This window comes from Bos grunniens, chromosome 14, assembly GCF_055505025.1.
Source record: "Bos grunniens cultivar Pamir isolate PY7600 chromosome 14, Bosgru_T2T1.0, whole genome shotgun sequence".
Lineage (NCBI taxonomy): Eukaryota > Metazoa > Chordata > Mammalia > Artiodactyla > Bovidae > Bos > Bos grunniens.
Window position 1 is genome coordinate 72746897 of NC_141178.1, and position 20637 is coordinate 72767533.

At 48.3% G+C, this 20637-nt stretch overlaps 2 protein-coding genes across 16 annotated transcripts in view; one reads left to right on the forward strand and one right to left on the reverse strand.

Annotated features, from left to right (window-relative positions):
• The window catches only part of LOC147359668 (uncharacterized), a 587603-nt gene extending 567020 nt beyond the window's left edge, over positions 1-20583 (reverse strand). For 2 of the 9 annotated variants that reach the window (XR_015140284.1, XR_015140275.1), the window contains exon 1: positions 19298-20244. The gene's annotated coding sequence lies outside the window, so the exon portion shown is untranslated. Of the gene's footprint in view, positions 1-19297; positions 20250-20283 lie in introns of those variants that run through there. The other 7 variants (XR_015140278.1, XR_015140281.1, XR_015140291.1 and 4 more) reach the window with 7 other exon arrangements.
• LOC147359670 (gasdermin-C-like) lies at positions 1699-17921 on the forward strand. 7 transcript variants are annotated; one of them, XM_086335503.1, is made up of 16 exons: positions 1714-2350; positions 2433-2602; positions 4496-4716; positions 5735-5918; positions 9549-9717; positions 11583-11694; positions 12975-13022; positions 13400-13429; positions 13523-13570; positions 13891-13917; positions 14087-14116; positions 14407-14433; positions 15289-15428; positions 15751-15868; positions 16534-16607; positions 17228-17921. In XM_086335503.1, exons 3-16 carry the CDS (start codon positions 4500-4502, stop codon positions 17465-17467), a joined length of 1464 nt encoding a protein of 487 aa, XP_086191629.1. In that variant the 5' UTR covers positions 1714-2350; positions 2433-2602; positions 4496-4499; the 3' UTR covers positions 17468-17921. The 7 variants fall into 7 exon arrangements, with proteins under 7 accessions (XP_086191627.1, XP_086191628.1, XP_086191626.1 ...); XM_086335500.1 differs by having other exon boundaries at positions 1703-2350; positions 13400-13570; XM_086335504.1 differs by lacking the exon at positions 14407-14433 and having other exon boundaries at positions 1711-2350.
• Positions 20584-20637: the final 54 nt, after the last annotated feature.

Below are 20637 nucleotides of genomic sequence, written 5' to 3' on the forward strand. Positions count from 1 at the left end.
TTCACCATCTGGCCATTCTTCTCGTCTCAGATTATGAGAGGTAGAAAACCTTTGTAGAGAGGTGAGTTTCAGGGCTGGGGGGTTCTCTGCCCAGACCGCAGGCCCTTCTGAACACTGACCTCCATTTGGGGCCAACTGGACAGCCCGTGTATCTCCTGAACTCCCACCCATGGATGCTCTGAAGACCCAAGGGAGGCTCAGAACTATCATCCACTGCAGGGCCAGATAGAGGGCTAGGAACGGTAGACATCCATGAGCAGCGGGAGGGGTGACGGTGGTCTTGGCAATCTGACCGGGAAGGCCTCACTGAGAAGGGACTTTTGAACAAAGACTTAAAAGGTTATAAGATGGGAAGTGGACCGTACAGACATTGCAGGGGGAGGTAGTCCAGGCAAAGGAATAAGCAAGTGCAAAGACTCTAAAGGAAGAAATACTTGGCGTGAAAGTGGAAGAGCAAGTGTGAGGATTCATCAGAGTGAGAACAAGTTGGTGCAGCCTACGCTTAGTCATTCGTACGACTTGGTTTGGACTTGAAGTAGGATTGGCAGCTATGGAAGGGCTTGAGCTCAAGAGTAAAATAAAGAGTAAAATAAAATCGCTGCATCTTTTGAGAAGATGCCTGTGGTTGCTGTGTTGACAACAGACACGGAAAGGGCCAAAGTAGGAAGTCACGTTGGGAAAGGATTACGTGGATGCAGGTGAGAGGTGATGGTCACCAGGCCAGAGTTCAGCACAGAAACTGATATCAAGAGAGCAGATCGGAACCCGTGCGTCCCAGACTGGGACTTGAGTCTGTGGTCTTTTAACTGAGATCACACGTCTGGCCTCAGGACTCAAGCTCAGGTTCCTGAGGAAGAAGCCAGTGAGAAACAGATGACAGGTAAGACGTGGATTAAGGGAGGAGCACAGGCCGCTCGCAGTGTGGGCCATCTCGTGTCAGTGGGTAGTTTTGTAGGCTAATGAGTGGGAGAAGTAGTCCAACTGTTTGGGAGGAAAGGCTGGGGATTTCCAGGAATTGTCCACCGCCCACTGGCTGACCTTTGATGATCGGACTTGGAACTACCATGGCACCTGTGGGTGCGTCGTTTACCTTGCTGATCCCCTACAAGGAGCATGTACTGAAGCTAGCAGCAGTCTCTTCCACCTCCTTGGACCTAGTTGGTTCTCACCGGTTCATGTCATGTCCTATGGCTATGTCGTTCTTTCAAGGCTGTGCCCTGCCCCCTTCCCTTCTGTTTCAGGTCCAGGCCTACTGTGAAGGCAGAACCAACAGCGACAAAAAGAGGGGTTTGGCTAAGTGCCCACCCTGGCTTCTTAAATGTGACACTCGGAAAGAATCGGGAAAGTGCGACGTATGCATCAGAAAGGTAACTCCAAGCTGGGTTGTTTGGGCGATCCTGGCAAAGGAGTGAGGTAAGCAGAGGATGTTAAGGAAAAGTAGATGTTGAAGAGTCAAGAAGGCGAGATGGAGGGACCGTGAATCCCGGCAAACAGAGGGGAGCCAGCCTGCAAACTCAGCATAAACCACACACGCACTCATCCACAGACGTGCTCTCAGTGCCCTTGTGAGGACACGCTTATTCTCCATCTTCTTTACTTTGCCAGTCTTAAAATGGGTATTGTCTGTCTCCCCCACAGTAAAGGTAAGTGTTTGGAGTCAGGCACTCTGTCTTACTAACCTCTGTACCCCTAACACTGGAGTCCAGACAGTATGTAAGAAAATGTAGACCCAGAGACTAGAAATTGTAGCTGGCATGTAGCAGCTGTGTGCTGACTGAGTAGCTCAGTGAGGGAGGGCTTTGAGAAGCTCAGGTTGCCCTGGAAAAGAAAGGGAAGAGAGAATGTGCGAAAGAGCAGAGACCAAGAAGCGAAATGGCAGAAACATGCAAGACCTTGACCAGGAGAGGAGAAACAGAGTCAGGGGGAGGAAGGAGGGCCTGAGAGGAAAGATCGCCATGAAAACCTCTGAAAAGGCTAAGCTGAAAAGATGACTAATGGAGAATTTTCAAGAAACTAACCTGTGTTGTGCAATACCCCTACCCCACCTCGTCCCCCTCTGAAATCTTGAGTAAATCAGCATGCTTACTCTTGGCCCTTCCTCGCTGATCCAGGATTGCAGTTTACACACAGCACACTTAAGATAAAATGTGAGCCAGGTGTGTTACTATAGCCACAAAGACTAATAAACGCGTAAATCAAAGACCTGTTGAACCAGTTCTCTTTGTGCCAGGAAAAGAGCATTGCTTCCCAACATTTCTGTCCAATCTGCTCCAAGACAGCCTAATAAATATAGAACCAAGCATTGCCCGATTCTATTTCACAGACTTTTGGCTGATAAGGACTTAAGAAGGTAAGATTCCATGATCCAGAATTCAGCTCTGGCCCTGGTCTCCTGGAAGAGAAGAGGGCCCATCGTATGCTTGTCTTTCTAGGATTTTGCATTGGAAATTGAGTCAGAGACTTACTGGTGGAGAGAAAATAGTGAGTAGAGTCACGTGTATCTACTCTCTGAAGTTTGTCAAACTCTGCTTGACATCAGGAGGTCTGAAGGGACCCTACTCAACTGGAATATTTTCTACAAGGCAAAACAATACACAGTCTGGTAAGTTCTACCTGGAGACTCGGGATGAACAAGAAGAGAAGATATTATATTCTGGCCAGAGACAGAAATGTTCAGGGTAGATTTCTGAAATGAACAGAGGTGCATTTGTTCGGGTTTTTCAGATGGTAAGGAATCCGCCTGCAATGCGGGAGACCTGGGTTCGATCTCTGGGTCGGGAAGACCCCCTGGGGGAGGGTATGGCAACTCCCCTCCAGTATTCTTGCCTGGAGAATCCCATGGACAGAGGAGCCTGGCGGGTTACAGTCCATGGGGTCACAAAGAGTCGGACACGACTGAGTGACTCAGCACAGCACAATGTGACCCCCAGAGAAGGTACTGCTTCCTCTAAAGTTCTCATTAGTAAAGGAGAACTCCTCATAACAATCTCCAAGCATGTAAGGCTCAGGGATATATCTCTGATACATCTTTATCCAGGCCCAGGCTGAGAGAATCCTTTTTGTTCTTATGTTTCTCTGTTGTCCATTGAGCCCTTCCAGGGCCCACACTAGACAAAACGGAAAGTCACATCAGGGATTTTATTTGAATTGTTGAAAATTCTGTCTTTATTCAACACTCAATGAGTGTTCAAAAGTGAATTCTATATAAGTGGAAAATCTTGTTCCTATTTCCCCAAGAGAGAGCACTGAATTGCTCTCATTTGATGTGGTCTGAAACATGCACTTCACATTTTTGCCTACCCAACTATTAACTGTTTATTCATGTCTGCATTATTACTGGGCTTCCCTAGTGGCTGAGCAGTTAAGAATCTGCCTGGCAATGCAGGAGACTCGGGTTCTGCCTCTGGGTCAGGAAGATCCCCTGGAGGAGGGCAAGGCAACCCACTCCAGTATTCTTGCCTGGAGAATCCCATGGACAGAGAAGCCTGGTGGGCTGCATACAATCCGTGGGGTCACAAAGAGTCAGACACAACTGAGCATGCACACACACATCCTTACTACACTGCTAGTAAGTGGTAAGTAAGTACTATACCAGGAAGTGGTAAATGGTTTCAGTTACCACTTACACACGGATAATTCAAACATTTGGATCTCCAGGGCAGTTCTTGGCTCTGAGCTCCAATCTACATTATTGCCTGGGATTTACTTCCTTTTTGTTCTTTTTTATAAATCTGTCTAATCCTTTGTTCAGATCTATTGAGGTATAAATGACAAAAATTCTATATATTTAAGGTTTATAACTTGATATTTTGATATACATATATACAATGTAAAATGGTCACCATAATAAAGCTAATAAACATATCCACCACCTCACATGGGCTTCCTTGGTGACTCACAATAAAGAATCTGCCTGCGACGCAGGAGACCCAGGTTCGATGCCTGGATTGGGAAGATCCCCTGGAGAAGGGAATGGCAACCCACTCCAGTACTCTTGCCTGGAGAATTCCATGGACAGAGGAACCTGGTGGGCTACAAGCCATGGGGTCGCAAAGAGTCGGACACGACTGAGCACTTAATACTTTCTACTTTGACCACCTCACATACTCCCTCTTGTGCGTGTGTGATGAGAACACTTAAGATACGAGCTCAGCATATTTCAAGTATACAATACAATAGTGTTAACTATATAGTCACCATTCTGTACATTAGATCTCCATGTTTTTTTCATCCAGTATAACTGAAACTATGAACACTTTGACCAATATCACTCCATTTCCCCCCACAACGCCTGGGCACCATCATACTCTCTGCTTCTTCCACGAGTTTAGCTATTTAAAATTCACATACAAGTAAGATTTTGTAGTAGTTGCCCTTCTGTGTCTGGTTTAAGACCTAAATTCATCTCCTATCATGTCCGTTCAAACATCAAGGATCTATCAGAGGTTGCCCCTTTTCTCCCAAATGAACTGTGTACTTCCCTCTGCGCTCCTAGCATCATGCCCTCCCTGTTTGAGCGTACTAGCAAGAATTTGGTCAAAGAACTTGGCGACAAAGACTTCAGGCCCGTCCAAAACCCGCTGAGTGCCCACAAATTCTGTCAGCTGAAGCTACTGCGGAAGAAGAGGAGGACCCTCTCTCAGTTCTGGGAACAACCTGATGTTCCAGTTGACCACACCCTCACCGACATCCTGGAGCCAAGCCCTTCAGTCCCAGGTAATGTCAACCAGGGGTGAGGGAGGTGAGGAGTGAGACACAAGGATGCTCACAGTCGAGCACCCAAGAAACCCCTAAGACACCTGCACAGGTAGATACCAAAGCAGCCTGCCTCAAGGCACAGGGCAAGGAGCCACGCTTCTTTGAGAATCTATTTATCTGGACCCAGGCACGTTTTTTAGCACACTGAATCCTTACAGCAGCTTCTCAAGTTGGGATTAATAGCTCCATTTGCATAAGAATAAATTGAAACTTACTTCCCCGGTAAAACCGGCTCCCTGCAATAGGGGAGACCGGGTTTCAATCCCTGGGTGGGGAAGATCCCCTGGAGAAGGCAATGGCACCCCACTCCACTACTCTTGCCATGGAAAATCCCATGGACGGAGGAACCAGGTAGGCTACAGTCCATGGGGTTGCAAAGAGTCAGACGTGACTGAGCGACTTCCCTTTCACTTTCAAATTGAAACTTAGAAAATGCCTTGTGGGAACTGGTAGAACTGGAGTCCAAATCAGGTCTGCATGGCTCTAAACCCCAAACATTTTCTGCTCGGTGTGCTGCCCCATGGGGCTGACGCAGTGCCTGGAGAGAGGATGCTCGGGCTCTCCTGGACCTGCGTGCAAGTGACTTCATCCCTTCTTGGAATCAGGACATCGTCCCTTGCTGTCCAGCCCCTGGGGAGATGGATTGCGTGTCCTCAGCAGTAATTTACGTTTAAAACTTTAACTGAGATTTACATGAGTAAGAGGGATGGCGTAGGGACTTCCCTGGTGGTCCAGTGGTTAAGACTCTGCACTTCCACTGCAGAGAACTCGAGTTCAATCCCTGATGGGGAGTGGCTAAGTAAATAAAAATTCACCCACACACACACACAAATATATATATATATATATATATATTTTTTTTTTTTTTTTTTAAAGAGGATTAGGATAAAAAGAGGACTTAGTTATTCTATTTCCTACACCAGCTGTTCCAGAGTGAATTCTTGGCTAAAACTAAGGTCATTTTTTCTATCCCCAGAGCCTGTACTGACAAAAAAATTCATCTTCATTGACAAAACGGTCTGGAAGGGGGCAGCTGAGGTGGATGTGACTGCTGGGCTAGAAGTGAGTGTGTCAGGGACGGCTACCCAGTCCTGTGAATGCTCCCTGGAGGTTCAGTCTGTTACCATCTCACCATGGGACTGGGAAGACCTCCAGAAGAGGTGAGGCCAGGGGAGAGGAAAAACGGGTCAGGGAGCCCCAAGGGCTCTCCTCGTGGGCAAGGAGGCATCTAGCAGAGCTTGTTGCTGAGGTTTAGAATGAAGAAAATGACCTCCCATATCATGCTGCTGTTCTTAGATATTCATGCATTCATTCATTCATGCAACTAATAGTCATTATCTTATACACACTTATTAAAACAGTAGTTACCCATTACTGTGCTATTATTATGTGCTGGGCATTGAATAATAACACGATATAAATATCTCTGCCCTATCTTGAGAAACCTGTATGCAGGTCAGGAAGCAACAGTTAGAACTGGACATGGAACAACAGACTGGTTCCAAATAGGAAAAGGAGTACATCAAGCCTGTATATTGTCACCCTGCTTATTAAACTTACATGCAGAGTACATCATGAGAAACGCTGGACTGGAAGAAACACAAACTGGAATCAAGATTGCCGGGAGAAATATCAATAACCTCAGATATGCAGATGACACCACCCTTATGGCAGAAAGTGAAGAGGAACTAAAAAGCCTCTTGATGAAAGTGAAAGACGAGAGTGAAAAAGTTGGCTTAAAGCTCAACACTCAGAAAACTAAGATCATGGCATCTGGTCCCATCACTTCATGGGAAATAGATGGGGAAACAGCAGAAACTATGTCAGACTTTATTTTTTGGGGCTCCAAAATCACTGCAGATGGTGACTGCAGCCATGAAATCAAAAGACACTTAGTCCTTGGAAGAAAAGTTATGACCAACCTAGACAGCATATTAAAAAGCAGAGACATTACTTTGCCAACAAAGGTCAGTCTAGTCAAGGCTATGGTTTTTCCAGTGGTCATGTATGGATGTGAGAGTTGGACTATAAAGAAAACTGAGCACTGAAGAATTGATGCTTAGAAGGCTCTTGAGAGTCCCTTGGACTGCAAGAAGATCCAACCAGTCCATCCTAGAGGAAATCAGTCCTGGGTGTTCATAGGAAGGACTGATGTTAAAGCTGAAACTCCAATATTTTGGCCACCTGATGCAAAGAGTTGACTCTTTGGAAAAGACCCTGATGTTGGGAAAGATTGAAGGCAGGAGGAGAAAGGGATGACAGAGGATGAGATGGTTAGATGGCATCACCGACTCAATGGACATGAGTTTGAATGAACTCCGGGAGTTGGTGATGGACTCCATGGTGCGGTTCATGGGGTCACAAAGAGTCGGACACGACTGAGAGACTGAACTGAACTGAAAGCCACTTTTAATTAGTGTAGACAGGCAAAGGACAGGGAGTGAGGAAATAATCAATAAAAAATAAATTAATAAAATATTTATTTAAATGAGACAAAGACTCTGAGACTGTTTAATTAAACTCTGCAAGTGTCCGGTGATTTAATTTACCTCCATGCATATAGGCAAAGATGGATAGCCAATGAATCTCTAAGAACTTAACAAAAAACTTAAGTCTTTACACCTTTTAAAAACTGAGATGCCAGTTTAAATAGATTTTTATGAAGGCAACAAAGGTGGGAGCCCATGTTAAGGAAGCAACTAGAAACTCAACAGAAGTCACTTTGACAGGGCATTGCCCAATATCTGTCTTCCTTGTGTCTTGCCAGCCCTAACTGGAAATAGCATCTGCAAAGACTGTCTTGCAGGAAAATATCTGGGTTTCTGGAGCTAAGAAAATAAAAACCATTTTTCTCCTTGATGAATAAAGAGAAAATTCCTAGAGTAAATTGTATCAGCTAGTTTCAAGTAAGATAAGTAAGTCTGAGATCAAAGCTTTAAATATAAGAAGGCAGTTAGGTTTTTAATAAATGGGATGTGGAGGCTGCAACGCGTTTCAGCTACAAAGGTAATCACAGTTTGTGATGGGGGCTCTGAAGGTAAGACCGGAAGAAGTAACAGAGAATGCCTGGAGGGAGGGTGGTCTGTTTAGGCCTCGGAGGGGCTGAGTTCAGACCTAAAGAATAAAAGAAGCAAGCAAGAGCGGGATGAAAGGGATCCAGAAGAGGGGTTAAAGGCAATGAGGCAGGGCAGAGGTGGGTATTGTCAAGATGTTGGAGGGGGGAGGCTGCAGCTTAGCCAACCAAGATGAAGGTGAAAGAAAATGAGGCTCAGGAAGTAAGTAGATATCAGATAACACAGCCCTTAGACACCAGATAAGCAGCTTGAGAGCAGAGTGAAAAAGCTGACTTGAAACTCAACATTAAAAAAAAAAAAAAACTAAGATCATGACATCCGATCCTATCACTTCATGGCAAAAAGAAGGGGGGAAAATGGAAACAGAGACAGATTTTATTTTCCTGGGCTCCAAAATCACTGAGGACAGTGACTGCAGCCATGAAATTAAAAGATGACTGCTTCTTAGAAGGAAAGCAACGACAAACCTAGACAGTATATTCAAAAGCAGAGACGTCACTGCTGAAAAAGTTTATCTAGTCAAAGCTTTGGTTTTCCAGTAGTCACATATGGATGTAAGAGTTGGACCATAAAGAAGGCTGACTGCCGAAGAATTGATGCTTTTGAATTGTCATGCTAGAGAAGACTCTTGCAAGTCTCTTTGACTACAAGGAGATCAAACCAGTCAATCCTAAAGGAAATCAACCGTGAATATTCATCAGAAGGACTCTTGCTGAAGCTGCAATATTTTGACCACCTGATGCCAAGAGCCAGCTCATTGGAAAAGACCCTGATGCTGGGAAAGATTGAAGGCAGAAGGAAAAGGGGGCGGCAGAGGATGAGATGGTTAGAGAGCATCACCGACTCAATGGACAAGAATTTGAACAGACTCCAGGAGACAGCGGAGTATAGAAGAGCCTGGCAAGCTGTAGATCATGGGATCTCAAAGAGTCAGACATGACTTAGCAACTGAAAAATAAGTGGCTTGAACTGCACTCCAAGGGCCATGGGAAAGCTCAGCCCTGGATCCTTACCCCCTCCACCGAAAAGCAATCTAAGAGTTTCTCAGTCTTCGACATGGCTGGTATCCAGGGCACCAACCCTAGCAGGGGCCTTGAGTGGAATCAGAGATGAGTCTCAGAAATGAAATGGAGATGAAATTTGTCTTCAGGACTTCACACCGCTCACATCTCCCACCCAAACTTACATCTTCAAGCCAGGCCTACCCACCTACCAAGGATGTTCAATCCATAAACACCCACCCATACTAGTCAAGAAAAAAAATCATCTAAAATCCTCCCAGCATCATCATACTTTATCTGTGTGCTCCACATCGCACCCTGACTATGTCTCTGGACAAGGATGGGTGTGGAGGTCCCCAGGTTTGACAACAGGATCTCCTAAGGACTGTTCTCCACCGTCTAGACTTGTCTACTTCTGGATCTTCTGGTCAGAGGCCCTACAGCTGGAGATCTATAAACTGCCCTCTAAAAGAAATAACATAATTTTGGAAAGCCTTAAGAAGATGGCTTGCATACTCTCACACCCATCCCTCCATAAGAGAAGGGGGCCTCTCCATCATGCATACCAGAGACATCCTTCTTAGCCTATAAGCCAGTACCTTCCCACCGTTAGGGCTTCACACAGGCTCTGCAGCCTTCAGGTCCTAAGGAGAGGAGAGACCTGAGAAGCCATCTCTTTTGCACTCTGACCCTCCTCCTCCTTTATGTCTCCTAGGAAAGTGTTGGATCAAGAGCCGTCATTTCTGCAGGAGTGCCGGACCAGAGGGGACAACCTGTATGTGGTGACAGAGGCTGTGAAACTGATCAACGGAACCGTCCTTCAGGACAGCAGCAGTGTGAATGCCACGGGCACATTCTCTATCCCTTGGAGTTTTTATGCCAAGGTACCGTGTTGTCCTGAAGTGGGGTCGGGCCCCAAGAGCACAGCCAGCCCAGCGTCCCTTCCCAGGGTCTCTGGGCCCTCTTAGGACCTGCTTTCAGGGGGTGGGGTGAGTGGGGTCATTACTCCCCACTTCTCATGTGCTAAGGAAGCCTGACCCCTGACCTGAGAGTCCATCTAACATCCTCCCTTTAGTATTTCAGTACATGGGATTATTCCATAGTGGTAAAATGGGCAATAGATTTAATTATTTGAGATTATATTTTGTTTTGGGCAAATGATAGACCCTTGAAATTACTAAAGTGTAGTCACTGTACTATATTCTTGTGTGGTTTGCTAGAGAAAACAAGGAATTATTGTCTAGTCGCCAACTCATGTCCGGCTCTGTGACCTATGGACTGTAGCCCGCCAGGCTCCTCTGTCCATAAGATTTCTCAGGCAAGAATACTGGAGTGGGTCACCATTTCCTTCTCCAAGGGATCTTCCCAATCCAGTCAGGGATCAAATCTGTGTTTCTTGCATTGCAGGCGGGTTCTTTATCACTGAGCCACCTGAGAAGCCCAAGGAATCATTAACACAAAACAAAACTTTGTCAGTTAAAACACCCTAAATACTGTGATACCTGAAGCAGAAAGTTTATAGATTCAAATACATTCAAGCACATATGATGTACACAACTCACTCACGATGGCCAATTATAATCTTTTAAATTGATTTAGACAAAGTAATATATCAAATATGTATGCAATATCAGCTAGGATTCGCAGAGATAAAGAAATTGCATGTGTGTTATAACATGTTTTCTATGCAACATACTGTGTGTAAGTTGTCCTCATGTAAGAGATTTAGGAACTAAAAAGGGAAAAAAAAAATAACCTGAAATATGAACTAACTTTCCCCAAATCGGTTAATTTGTCCTGGGGGAGGCCAGATCCCACCTGCATCATTTGATTCCAAAGAATCCTGAAATAAATAAAACATGGCTCCAATCTGAAGGACATTTTGATGCTCAGCTTTGGGTCTCCATCTGCTTGGGCTGGGCACCTGGACTCTGCGAGAACAGGAGAAAACCCAGCATCCTTTCACATAGAACGACTCTCACAGGGCCCAGCAAGCTTCTAAATATCAGCTCCTGGGCTGAGATGCTGTTAAAACAGCTTGCTTCTCACCCTGGTTCACGGACGCATCCGTGTGGCCTGGTACCACCTGTGTTTCGATACGTCAGAGCCCCCCGTGGCATCGGTCTACACTGGACTCTCTCAGGAACTCGAGGGTAGGAGGCATCCTGGGGGATCAAAGCACAGAGCTGATTCTGGACAGCCAGTGACTCATGAAGCTGCCTGAGGACATTGTGTGTGTTTCTGAGGAACAGCTCCCTGATCCAAAATAATTAAAATAATAGCATCTACAAAGAACTTATGATGATACATTTTTTTACTGGCGTGTAATTGCTTTACATTGTTGTGTTAGTTTCTGCTGTACAGTGAACTGGATTGGCCATGTACACATATATCCCCTCCCTCACAAGCCTCCCTCCCAGCCCCCCACCATCCCACTCATCCAGGTCATATGAGGATATATGTTCATCGTCGTTCAGGTCTCCTAGAATACGGGAATAACTCCACGTAACGGTTAGTTTTATGTGTTAGCTTGACTGGTCCACAGGGCGCCCAAATACATGCAATAAAAGCATGACATTGAGAGACGTGAAGGTAAATACTTGACCAAAGAAGATTTAAAAAAAAAATGGGTAACTGGAAATCAGGACCAGGATGGGGAGTGGGAGGGTAGGAGGCTGCTGGGTCCTCGGCTCGTGAGCTTCTAGAAGCTCATGCACACATGACCGTATCGCCTGGCTTCTCTCCCCAGAGCACAGCAGAGGGATCGGGTCTCAAAGTGAGGGAAAGGACAATGACTGTGCCCCAGGGCACCGTGATGGCCTATAAGAAGCAGCAGCTGGTGTTCCGGGAGGATGGCCGAGGTGAGCAGGGCCTGAAAGGGGTGGGGGCAGTGGGAGACCACCCAGAGGCCACCCTGGCTTCCCTCCCTGCCGGGGGAGGGGAGGAGCACAACTTCTCAGCCTCCCACAGCCACCTCCAAGCCCACAAGACTGAACTATGACCACACGGAGATTCAGAGGCAGTGTCCCACGCAGAGACGGACACAGTGGGGGCCCAACACAGGGTGTCCTTAGCACCAGGCAAAGAGCAGCCCTGATCCCTACCCTGCATTCAAGGCCTGCCGCTCTTGGCAGCTCACCTGGGGGAGCCTCAGAGCCCCGTAAGCCCAGGCAAAGCTCATAACACAGTGGCTCGTCATAAACAGAACTGCAGATGTAAGGCCATTTCCTCCTCCAGGGGATCTTCCCAACCCAGGGATTGAACCCGGGTCTCCCACACTGCAGGCGGATTCTCTACCATCTGAGCGACCAGGGAAGCCCCAACAAAGGAACACAGGAATTCATCTATTAATACATCTTTCCCTCACTAGCCTCAAAATGCACAGCCCCCAATACACACACCCTCGCTTTGGGTTCTGACTCGACATCTGTGAACCAGTGTCATCAAACAGCAACCACACACCCAGGAGGAACAGTGAGCACTGCGAACACAGCTCAGTGTGCTTGGCGTCCCCTCTCTCCCCTCCCAAATGCTGAGACCCAGCTAGAGGCCGTCCTGACACAGCTGAGGTCCAAGGAGAGAGGGCGCCCTCAACACACACACACGCGCGCACACACACACCTATAGCACCCTGACTGTAACATCTCATCAAGGCCAGGTCCTGGCATCAGTCACCGCCTGTCGATAGCAGTAGAAAAGAACTGAGCTCTCCAGTCTCATGGGGTCAGAGGACCTCAGCTTCCAGAAAAAGGGCCAGTCCTACTGAGAGTAGAGACAAAGATGGGATTCACGGCTAATTTAGAAAGAGACCAGAGACTGTGCAGAGGGCATCAGGAGATGGTAGTGTTATTAACGAGCATGGGGAATGACAAAGTGTTATTTATTTAGGAGGGGATGAGAAGAAGCCTCATTTTCAAAAATATGTTTTCTAAGTGTTAGCCCGTGGGAACCGAAGTCAGCGGGACTCAGGAGAGTGTTACAGCCCTGCCTGCAAGTCGTGCCCTGACCACGAGGGGGCGTGCAGGGCCTCTCTGCACCATTCAGGCCGGAGGGCTAAGGGAGAGGTCTACGGGTGCAGCCGTGTGAAAGGACCCAGCAGGAATAACCTGGGCTCTCCTGACCTGGCTTCTTTCCCTTGCAGCCATTCTTCTCATCTCAGATGACGACAAGCAGAAAACCTTCCCAGAAAGTGAGTTCCTGAGTTGGGCGGGGTCTCTGTCTAGACCTGGGGCTGGATGCTGCAGAAGCCCTGCAAGGCACTCAGTCCCACAGGAAAGACCCCTCCAGCCAGGTCCTCCACCACCTCCTCATTTCTCCCCCTGCCACAGGCCCCTTGGCCCCAGAGACAGCCACCTCTCTCTTCTGAATCCTGAAGCAGAGTCCTGGGGAGGGGGAAGTTGGTGGGGGGCGGTACTTGCCAAGGTTTCCTGTCTCCAGGCATTGTGTCAGCTGAGAGGTGAGAAATAAGGGGGGACAGGGAGGAGTTAGAGAGGCTGGGAGGAGGAGGGAGAAGGGACGGGAAGGGAGAAAAGGCACCTGAGTGAGCACATCTGTTTCTTCTTCCAGTTAAACTGCAGGGGCTGCCGCTGTCACCAGGTGAGCGAGTCATTTTAGAGCCGGGAAAGTGGAATCAGACCCCTCCACCAGGAATAACCTGGGCTCTCCTGACCTGCCTTCTTCCCCATCCAGAAATTCTTTCCATCTCAGATGACAACAAGCGGAAAGCCTTTTCCGAAGGTGAGTTCCTCAGCAGGGCAGGTTCTCTGCCAAGCCCCCAGGCCCTGCTGAGCCCTGACCCTCTCTGGATGCTAATAAGAGCAGTGCAAGGTGTTTAGCCCAGGTGTTAATCTGCAAGGCAGACCCAGAGGGAAACTACCCTCCTTCCTCCATAGCCTGCTATCTTTTCTGTCTTTCACAAGCCATAGACCTTTGCAGCCACAGAGAAAGCCACTTTTCTCCTTTGAATGGGGTAATGGGGCGGGGGGGTGTTTGTGTGTGTGTCTTGGGGGAGGGGAGGTTAACTCTTGGAGAATGAGCCCTTTTGCTTATCTTTCCAGGCAAATGGCAGAAGCAATCAGCGATGGGTGAGTGGATGACCTTACAGCCTACCCGTGGCGCTGGCTCTGGTGCCCTGGGCAAGGGGAAGGGGTGGACAGAAAGCAGGGGGTTCAGGGAAGTAAGGGGCAGAAGTTCAGGGAAACCGAGTGTCTTCACAGACTAACTCTTGGATGGGAAATTAAATTTCCCTTCTAGGCACCAAAAGACGTCCCATCCTCCCAATTGGTGAGTGTGTGTTTGCTGGGATTGGGGTGGGGTCCTAATGGCACATACACGTCTGGAGAGCAGAGCAGATGGCCCCTGCCTTTGCTGCCACTGCCCCGGGGCCTGGCCCTAGTTTCTGTGGAATGGGAAGGGTCTGGGAAGGCCAAGGAGGTGGAGGGATGGGCTGGAATGGGGGGAGGAAGAGGTTAAACAAAAGGGAGGAGGTGTTTGGAGGGCAGGACCCTCCAAAACATCTCAAGAGTAAACCTGGGGGATGAGAAAGGGAGATGATCCCTTGTGACTCTTTCCAGGAAGAATACAGGAACCCATTTCCCGAGGTTAGTATTTATGAAGAAACCTGGGGCTTCCTGGGTGGAAAACTGCAAAGCTAAGTGCCCAAAAGGTGATGTGCACGCAACTTACAAATCTGAGCTCTACTTCCCGCTGATGCTTTGTACAGCCCCACTCATTCATTCATTCACTCACGGATGCATGCATACACACAACAAACCCTTGCTGAAAACTATTCGAGCAACAGGCATTATTCTGAGCAGTGGGAATACAGCCATGGACCAAACAGAAATTCCTGCCTCACTGGACTGCTTCCTCTTAGCAGACCATCTGGAGGCCATCTGAAGTCTCCTAGGAGAAGCAGACAACCCCCAACACCATGCCTTGATTGTGTCTGTGGTCACAGATGATACAGGCAGTTACACGATGAGATCGATAATCTATGCGTGACAGGTGCTACCCCCCCGCCAAGCATTTTACTTAGTAAACTCATGTAATCTGCAAAACATCCCACTCAACACATGTGGGAACTGGGCCCAGAGCACCTGGGATTCTCACCTCTAGAGCCCATCACGAGAATCCATGTTGTTCTAGACATGACCCAGAACTGAGTGCTTGGTCATTTTCTTCCACTTTCTGTGACCTCTTTCCAGAATCTCCTTCTCTCCTCCCAGCCTTCTACTCCCCCCACCCCTTCCCCCACTGGCCCCTTCTCAGCACTAGGACTGCCCACCTTTCTAGACTATTATGACAGCTCCATCCTCAGAGTTCAAACATGCTGTCCGCAGAAATGCTTTTGGTTGGCAGATAAATGGGATGGAGGTGCCCAGCTTATCATACCACAAACCTTCTAATCAAAGAATTGTTCCCCACTTTCTGGTTGATGTTGATGCTGAGGACAGATTTCAAGTCCCTACAAAACGAGGTTTCTAGGGAAATGGAGGCAGTGGCTGAGCTCCCCAGGGACATTCGAGATGCTCTTTTTCATACCATCCTGGCCAAGCTCAAGGACCAAGGGGCTCTGCAGGACCTCACAGACATGGTGAGAAGGGGGTCCCATTCTCCCTAAGGCCAATCAGAGTTGTGAAGGGGCAAGTTTAGGAGGTCGACGACTGAGCTACCTGGGGAAGGAGGGCTGAGGAGGGGACCCCAGACACTGGCCCAGCCCAGTGACCAGGTCCAGGGCTTGCAGCCCACGTGCTGCAGCTGCTTGGAACCTCCTGGGGGAGGTGAAGAGCCCTTCTCCTCCTACCTGAGTTAATCACTTGTAAACTCAAAAGATACTGGCAGAATTGTACCACAATATCTATTGCTATTACTATTATTGTTGTTGTTGTCTTTCTGCTAATACGGGTCTCCTCTAGCTGGATGGGAACCTTTGGGATCATACAGGCAGCTTCCTAAGTGAGATGCGGGAAGACTCAAGAAATGTGTGGCTTGAGTCAAGACCCTACGTCATTTACCTCCTTGAAGCCTTACTGGGTAAGAGTGACTTGAGGGAAATGTGGGAACATCACACATTTGGCCTCTAGACCCGAAAGGAAGGGGTTAGATGCCATCTGCCACCTCTCTAATGGGGGCTTCCCAGGTGGTGCTCGTGGTAAAGAGCCTGCCTGCCAACGCAAGAGACATAAGAGACGTAGGTGGGGAAGATCCCCTGGAGGAAGACATGGCAACCCACTCCAGGATTCTTGTCTGAAGAATCTCATGGACAGAGGAGCCTAGAGGGCTATTGTCCATAGGGTCACAAAGAGTTGGATACGACTGAAGTGACTTAGCACGCATGCACACCCCTCTCTAAAATCTTTCTAATGACCTTCATCTCACATCATACCTCTCTGCAAGGTCAGAAGGGCTCAGTGAGATAAATTCACCACAGGATATAGAACCAGCCCAGGACCTAGAAAGACCGGCCCAAGTCCATCCAATGTATCAGTGGGTGTGGATGATTCCAGGCTCCAGTCTGGACCGTGTTACGGAGCATCCTGGAGACCATCCCAAGAGCAGGAGGGAACTTGACCTTCACGCCTAACGGGTTTTATTTCTCTGCCTCAGGGTTCCCCTCTCTTGGGGTTCCCTAGTTCACAGTGGGGAAAAAAGCACTGACTCCTCATACTGTCTCTCCCCAAATGTCCCCTTGTCCCCAGTGCTGAGTGACATCCAACATGAGCTGCTGGCCTGGTCCATGAAGAAGAGGATCCTGCCCCAGCAACGGGAGCTGGTGAGAAATCAACCCCCAGGGGATAGTGTCCTGGGATGAGGGCGAGGGAACCGGGATAAGAATGATCCTGAGGAAAGAGAGGTGACGTCAGGTCCTGCTGGCACTGGGGACAGAGCCGTGTGGCCACTGGGAACTCCCTGGCTGCCTCTCCCTCCACCTCAGGAGGGTCTCTATCTCCATGGCAACCCCAGCAGAGGGTTCCCACTGTTCTAAAAGAGCCACACAGGAATGCATGTTTGGGGGCTCATCCTTTTCTCATACGGTTACCATTTGCAAATTGTCTTCCTCCACATATATGTATATGTCAGTACATATGTGTACAGATGTATGCACATACATGCACACATTGCACAGATACACATGTAATTGCAGATAACACCATTTAGCAAGGTTGATGTTAGTATCACCATTTGGCAGCTGAAGAACCAAAGCTCAACAATTTTCAGAAACATATCCAAGCTCACCCTGACCACGGGTCAGAATAGGATGAGAGTTCTGGGCCCCTTGACTCCATCGCTCTCCTTCTCCCATGACCCCGAGAGGCCCTGGCTCTCAGGATAGAAGGTCTTGATTCCCGACTTCAAAGGCTGGCCTGCAACAACTGACCCTGTTTCCTCCAGGTGGAGAGCATCCTGGAGCCCAACTTCCGGTACCCGTGGAACATTCCCTTCACCCTGGATCCCAAGCTCCTCGCCTCGCTGCAGGATGAGGGGTTGGCCGTCACCTTTGGCCTGCTGCAGGAGTGCGGCCTGAGGGTGGCACCCGACAACCCCAAGGGGACTTGGGACCTGGAGGCCAAGAAGCCCCTGTCTGCCCTGTACGGGTCCCTCTCTGTGCTGCAGCAACTGGCCGAGGCCTGAGCCCTCCCCAGGGTCCCTGAGTCCAGAGAGGCCTGGCCGCACCCTGGTCTAGCTGTGAGCATCCTCTGTGCTCAGGGAACACGAAACCCCGCCTTCTGCCACTCCAGTTTGGGTGAACAGAGATCGATAAAGACCAGAGGGAACATTCTAGGGTGATGGAAATACTCTGTAACTCTGTATCTTGCTAAAGGTTTATGCGTTTGTCCAAACTTAACAAATAGTATCTAAAGATCTGAGAATTTCATTGCATGTTAACTTTACTTCAAAGCAATGTACGCAAAGATTGAATTCTCATGAATAAGCATTCTGAATTGCATTGGGTAAAGTGTACTGACATCTGTAACTTACTTGGAAATATATTAGAAAATAAGGTGAATTGATGGATGGATAGAGAAGCATGTGATCAAGGCAATGTGGTAAAATATTTAAAACAAGAGTTCTTTTTCATTCTGAAGTGTTCTTGTGTGTCTGGAACTGTTTCAAACTTATAACTACCCCCCCGCCCCCACCTGGCAACACACACAATTATGCCTGTGCGTCTGTCAGTCAGCCTGGGAGTTTTCAGACAGTGCCTTCTGAGCTGTGGGTTCAGTTCTTCCTTCAGTTAAGGAAGATTCACTCATATCACTAAACATATTATACATTCTGTTTGTTGAATTCTCTATTTCTCAGTCACCAAATGTCCTTGTGCTGTGCTAAGTCCCCTCATTTGTGTCTGACTCTTTGCGACCCCATGGACTGTAGCCCACCAGGCTTCTCTGTCCCTGGGATTCTCCAGGCAAGAATACTGAAGTGGGTTGCCATGCCCTCCTCCAGGGGATCTTCCCCACCCAGGGATCAAACCTACATCTCTGACGTCTCCTGCATTGGCAGGCGGGTTCTTTACCACTAGCCCCACCTGGGAAGCCCACAAATGTCTTCTGGGTCCTCTAAATTCATTTTACCTTGTCTATTCGCTATAATCTCTCCTTTTCCCTTTTGCATTCTCTGAGATCATGCAGGTCTTTCCTCAATGTCTCTGAGTCGGCCCTCAACTGCAATCATCATTCTATTGCTTTTCTAATTTCTTAGCTCAGAAATTGTCATCCTCAGAAATTGTCATTCAATTTTGTCCCTTAGCTTTGAAGTCTCCCTTTTGGCTGAAGTCTTGTCTCTTCTTCTCATCTTTAAGGTCTTGTTTTACTGAGATTATTTCACTTCAATACAAGATAATTAAGGACACTGTGGGCTCTTCTTTAACTTCTCTACCCGAATGGATTCTGCCGCTGTCTTTCTTTCCTCTAGTATTTGCATAGATGCCACATAACCCTTTTTTTATTCATCTTGCTCGTCCCCAGGCAGGATGCGAAAGCATGAGATATTGGGCCCAAATAGCCGAGATGCATATGAAAGGAAAGATTTCAGCGAGCCCAGACTACATCTTCGCATACACAGAAAAAGCGCTAAATTCCTTAACTTGACATATCTGGTCTCTTTAATTAATTGTGATCTTCTGATGTTCAGACTACCTGCACTTGGTCGCAAAGCTCCTGTATGTACTAGCTCCTCCCTCGCCTCCTTGGAGCAGTTTCTCAGAGCTATCTGAAGCATGTCTCCTGGGTTGCAGTCCTCATTTTGCCCCCAAATAAAACTTAAATCACAACTCTCACCTTGTGCAAATTGTTTCCAACACCAGCATGAGCACCTCTGTCCAAACCCTTCTCTGCCCGAAGTTGGAGGTAGGAAGTTTTTCTTGCTTCCATACCACCTGAACTGAGACCTGTGTCTCTTCCAACACAAAAGACTGTTTGGAGCCTGTTTCTACCGGCGTGAAAAAAAGAAAGGACTTACCTGGGCTCTGAGAAGTCCGGCACAGTTGGCCTGGACTCTGTCCTGTCTTGTACGGATTTGCTAAATGCCCGGAGCTTGGGTTCCCGCACCCAGGAGAGGCATTTGCTTGTCTCTCCACACAGAACACCCAGAGTCTTCAGAGGGGTCAGCGTGTGGTGGGAAGGGGTTCAGGAGGCTTAGCTTCCTTTAGAGAGTTCACCCGGCTTGTCTGGGGAAGAAGAGGCGAGCTGGCTACCGGTGTGGTTATTCTTCTCATTAATATGGCTTTGCTTCCCCCCAAACACTTCCTTGTGTTCAGAGTCAGCCCCTCTTCCCAGAAGCGATGCCTCGTCTTCTCCTCCTCGATCCCATCTCCCCTCCCTACAAGGTCTCAACCAAGCAGATGAGAACGAAAGATTTATTTTGTAAAACTCGGGGACTTCCCTGGTGGCTCAGTGGTAAGGAATCCACCTGGCAATGCAGCAGGCATGGGTGATCCCTGGTGCAGGAAGATCCCACATGTTGTGGGGCAACTAAGCCCGAGTGCCGCAACCACTGAGCCTGTGCTCTAAGGTCCACAGTTCCTGAAGCCCGCGGGCCCTAGAGCCCGTGCGGCACAAAAGACGCCACTGCAATGAGAAGCCTGAGCACCACAAATGGAGAGGCGCCAGCGCAGCCGCGAAGACCCAGCACAGACAAAGATAAACAAACCTGTGGCCTTGGGCTCAGAGCCTGTAAAGCGGTGCAAGGCACCTCAGCCTCCCCCTGTTCCCCAGAAGATTTTGTTTAACTCCTGCTGTTTTCCCCAGTATTGAAAAGTTCTTGGGTTTTTTTGTTTATGTCACGATAATTAACTCTGGGTGCCTATTGCTGCCTTTTCTCTTTCCACCCAGCAAAAAGACAACAGAAGGATACATCTGGAAGTCTCTCCTGTCACTAGAGGGGCACACAAGTGGCCAGAGAGAGCCTCTTTTTCATGGAACGTTCCAGGTCAACCCTCACCTCACCTTCTCTCCCAGCTGGGAGTTACGAGCGCAGTCTTTCCCAGTTGACTCCTTTCTGCCAGGAAGGAGACTAGAGGAATCTTCCTGGGGACCTGGCACAAGAGAAAGTCCTACTGATGCAGATGTTCGGTTTCCACAGAGAAAGGCACAGCAGAGGTCCTCAGCGTTGGGTATACACAGAAATCAACGGGGATGCTTTAAAAATTACTAATGCCGGGTCCCACCCCCACAAGTCTGATTTAGTTGTTTTGCAGGGAGAGCAGGTTCAAGAGCTCCCCAGCTGATTCTAACATGCAAGCAAGCTGAGCACTCTGCTGCCTGCCTGCCAGTGAAGCTCAGTCACTAAGCTCCACCCAC

Coding starts and splice junctions, on each gene's coding strand:
- LOC147359670 (XM_086335500.1), top strand. CDS start 4,500: ATGCCCTCCCTGTTTGAGCGTACTAGCAAGAATTTGGTCAAAGAACTT. Junction 5,919..9,548: donor TGGGAAGACCTCCAGAAGAG/GTGAGGCCAGGG, acceptor TATGTCTCCTAG/GAAAGTGTTGGATCAAGAGC. Junction 13,571..13,890: donor GCGGAAAGCCTTTTCCGAAG/GTGAGTTCCTCA, acceptor TTATCTTTCCAG/GCAAATGGCAGAAGCAATCA.